Genomic DNA, 3,431 nt, shown 5'->3' with positions numbered 1-3,431 from the left:
ATTTCACAAACTGCCTTATTTTTAAACTGCTGTTTTTATTTCAACGACAAAAAAGAGAGTTCAAACCACTTTTTTCTTTAAAAAATTGTGTATAAATCTTTAGAAATAGTAAGAAATTAAAAAAGAAAGATGAGAGAAATTATAATAAAAGAGAAGCAACTTAGTTCTCCAAAGTGAAAGCAAGACCGAGCTTGTGAGCATTTTCGTTAAGACGAGTGGTGTCAACAGAAGCACCAAGGTTGACCTTAACACCAGGACGGAGAGATTGAGTGTAGCTAATATACAATGTTAGTTTCCCATTCTACCAAAAATCATAAATAAACTTACGCAAGACCGAGAACACCAGAGTTAGAGATCTTGGCCTTGACGAAAGCAGAGGGGTCCAATTGGAGCTTAGCACCAACTTCGAGGGCAACGGCGTTGGAGCCCTTGGAGTCCCAAGTGGCCTTACCAGAAGCTTCAAGATCGCTGTTGACACGGTGGTAGTAAGAAGCAGAGTATTGGCTCAAGTTGTTGGTGGCGTGGACAGCAACACCGTATTCAGGAGCAGAGTAACCAACAGCGGCGTTGTAACGGCCAACCTGTCAAGACAAATTACACAACGTGTTTTACGGTATAGCCTTTTTATTATGCTTACCTTGCCATCCAAAACATTGTAGGCAACTTCGGCACCAACAAGGAAACCTTGTTGACCAAAGACAGAGTTGACGCTAAAGTTGGTCTATTAAAACGCGTGCGTGTGTGCATCAGTAAAGATGACCCATTTTTACAAAGAAAAAGCTTTATCTTACCTTGAAGACATCAAGAGTGGCAACAGTGTGGACATTGGGCTTCTTATAAGTAGCGTTGATCTTGGCGGCCTTTTCGTTAACGGAAGGAAGAAGAGAGGTCAAGAGTTCGAGCTTAAGACCCTCTACAGAACGGATGATGTTGAGTCAAAACTAAACTAATGACATGTCAGATGTACTTACTGGCAAGGTTGTTTTCCAATTCAATCTTTCCGTTAAGGTGGTTGGAGGTGGTCCAGGCTTCGGTGAAAGTAAGACCCTTTGACTTATCGGCATACTTGGTTTCGAGGTCACCGACGATGATGCCGGACTTGTTATCACGTTGACCAGTTACTTTGAAGGCCTATTGCAGCTGAATTATATCATTTGTTTCTTACAAGGTAAACTGTTGCATACTTACAACACCGTTGGGAGCAGTGGTCTTGACTTCGAGCTTAACACCACCAACGGGGTAGTCCTTGGACAAGAGGTCCTTGGCAGACTTGCCGATATCATTGAAAGCAACTATTAAAAAAAAAGAGATGAACACGCTTTTTTCAGACATGACCGAAATGAGCTTTACCGGGAACAGACATCTATTTAAGCAATGAAAAGAGTTAATACGTGCATACTTTTTACACACTTTGTAGACAGAAAGAAGCGACCAAGGCTTCAAACATCTCTTACCTTTGTTTAAAAATAAGTTGTATAAACTAGAGAAAAGAAAAGAAAAGCTCGTGTGTATTTTTTTTCTCTTAGCAGGGGCGACTTGTCGGGTATTAAAAAAGCATGGGTGCAAAACTCTGGGGACAGGGATCAATAATGGCATTAGTCAAAAACCCCATTTCTTATTGTTCTTTTTCTTTATGAAATATATCCTTTTGCAAGCATCCCTCAAGACAATGATTTCAGCATATTCTTGTAAACTTTTTATTGTTGTTTCTTACTCTCTCTCTCTTTTATTTATTTGACTGGCGCGTTATCTTTATATGGTAACACGTCATGCTTCATGTGATTGTTTGCTGGTATCATTGCAAGAAAGAATCGCGTCTTTTTTTTTCGTTTTAGCAGTAAAAGTATCAAAAATAGTCATAGTAATGGTTGTAATAACAACAGTAAGCATGTATTACATGCTTGTGTGCATGTCGATCGCGATCAACGGGGCTGTGTCTTTGTTCTTTTTTTTTTTTTACAAGATCCTTAGGATCTCCCTATATTGTTTGTATCACTGCTTAACACTTAGCTTTCCCCACTTCAAAATCATGCACACGCGAAGAAATATCTAATGACTATTGGATTACTTTTCACTTATAGATGCATATCTTTTGGTCATTCCATAATACTTTTTGTTTCATCTCTCCTGCTACTATCAGATACATAGCGTCGCTTGTGACCTTCAGTATCTGTAACTGCATCAAACCAAGAAAATCGTACAATAGCAAAATAGGATGCCAGACCCTGCTATTTTAATTACTTTACAGTGAGCGTAATGTAATCGTTAAAAAAAGGCTGCTCATACCTTTCCTTAGTTTTTGAATCCCGGTCTAAAGAGGTGTATAAAATAAATGAAAAACGGAGCGTGTGAATAATATGCTAAAGAGGATTAAAACATTGGATAAAAGACTAGTAGAGCCTTTTTAAGTTGATCATCATTTATATTTAAAGAAAAAGCACGAACCGATAGAAATTCCCATAGTCTCTAAAGTGCTAATTATTAAACACCTTTTTAAATGCTAAATCCTTAAAGGCCCTCGTTACAGAACTTATGCTAATTGGTCCATAGCAAAGCCTTTTTCTTTTTGTTGGTATACATCGAAAGGGATTTCAAAGAGCCACTTGTATTTATAACACATGGAGGGAGAATGACCGCTATCACAGAGTATTCTTATGACATGCGTCTTTTAATGATAAGGGGATCTGTAGTGATCGTATGTGCCGTATGTTGTTGCGCATACGCTAGGAGACCTATTGTGTAAATATCAAATGAAAGGACAATAAAGGTACGTAGCTGTGTTGGTTTCCGATATACTTTCTCTAAATCAAAGCGGTAATTACTTCAATATGAACCGACAAAATGTTGCTTATGACCGATACTGAAATAAACTACTGCAATCAGTATGAGCAGAGTGAACTCATACAATATAAGATTATATAAACACTTTCAGTGACAAGTCAAACTAAATAGAATCTTACTTAACTCCTTCACATGGTAATAACCCAGATTATGAAATGTATGCAATAAGATGTGATTTATCAATTTAGGAATCGTTAGTTGATCAAATGCTTATCAGCTGTTTGATAAAGTATAAACATGCTTGTTTCTTCTGTCTTTATCTCAGAATAAAGATTAACAATAAGTACTTCTTTGGTCTTTGCTTTGAGCCATCTACAACTAGATGGTGTGTCTTTTGAATGGATGTACTGATTTTCTTATTCAAGGATAAAGATGCATGACTTAAAAGGGGTGTTTTGCTTTACTAAAAAAAAAAGGAGATTATGCCAACAACGGAAACAATAGAATATTGATCCAGATATTTACAATGGCAAATTGACCGTTGTGTACTATAATCACATTATATTTCTCTCACACTGTATTTACCTTTGAACGACTTTCCTGCAGCAGATAAAAAGTAGTTCGCGCGCTCGCGTCAGTTTTTTTTTTTT

General features: G+C 37.3%; 1 protein-coding gene across 1 annotated transcript; it reads right to left on the bottom strand.

Annotated features, from left to right (window-relative positions):
• RHIMIDRAFT_261862 (voltage-dependent ion-selective channel) lies at positions 1-1,501 on the bottom strand. The gene is made up of 8 exons (XM_023611573.1): positions 1,455-1,501; positions 1,351-1,363; positions 1,189-1,292; positions 972-1,131; positions 792-913; positions 638-721; positions 328-581; positions 1-275 (listed from the first exon to the last, which is right to left on the bottom strand). The coding sequence occupies exons 2-8, from the start codon at positions 1,361-1,363 to the stop codon at positions 161-163; spliced, it is 852 nt and encodes a 283-aa protein (XP_023463323.1). The 5' UTR covers positions 1,455-1,501; the 3' UTR covers positions 1-160.
• Between the last annotated feature and the right edge of the window lie 1,930 nt (positions 1,502-3,431).

Source organism: Rhizopus microsporus (assembly GCF_002708625.1).
Source record: "Rhizopus microsporus ATCC 52813 unplaced genomic scaffold scaffold_16, whole genome shotgun sequence".
Classification (NCBI taxonomy): Eukaryota; Fungi; Mucoromycota; class Mucoromycetes; order Mucorales; family Rhizopodaceae; genus Rhizopus; species Rhizopus microsporus.
Note: the sequence above shows the minus strand (reverse complement) of the source record. Positions and strands in the feature narration are given on the sequence as shown.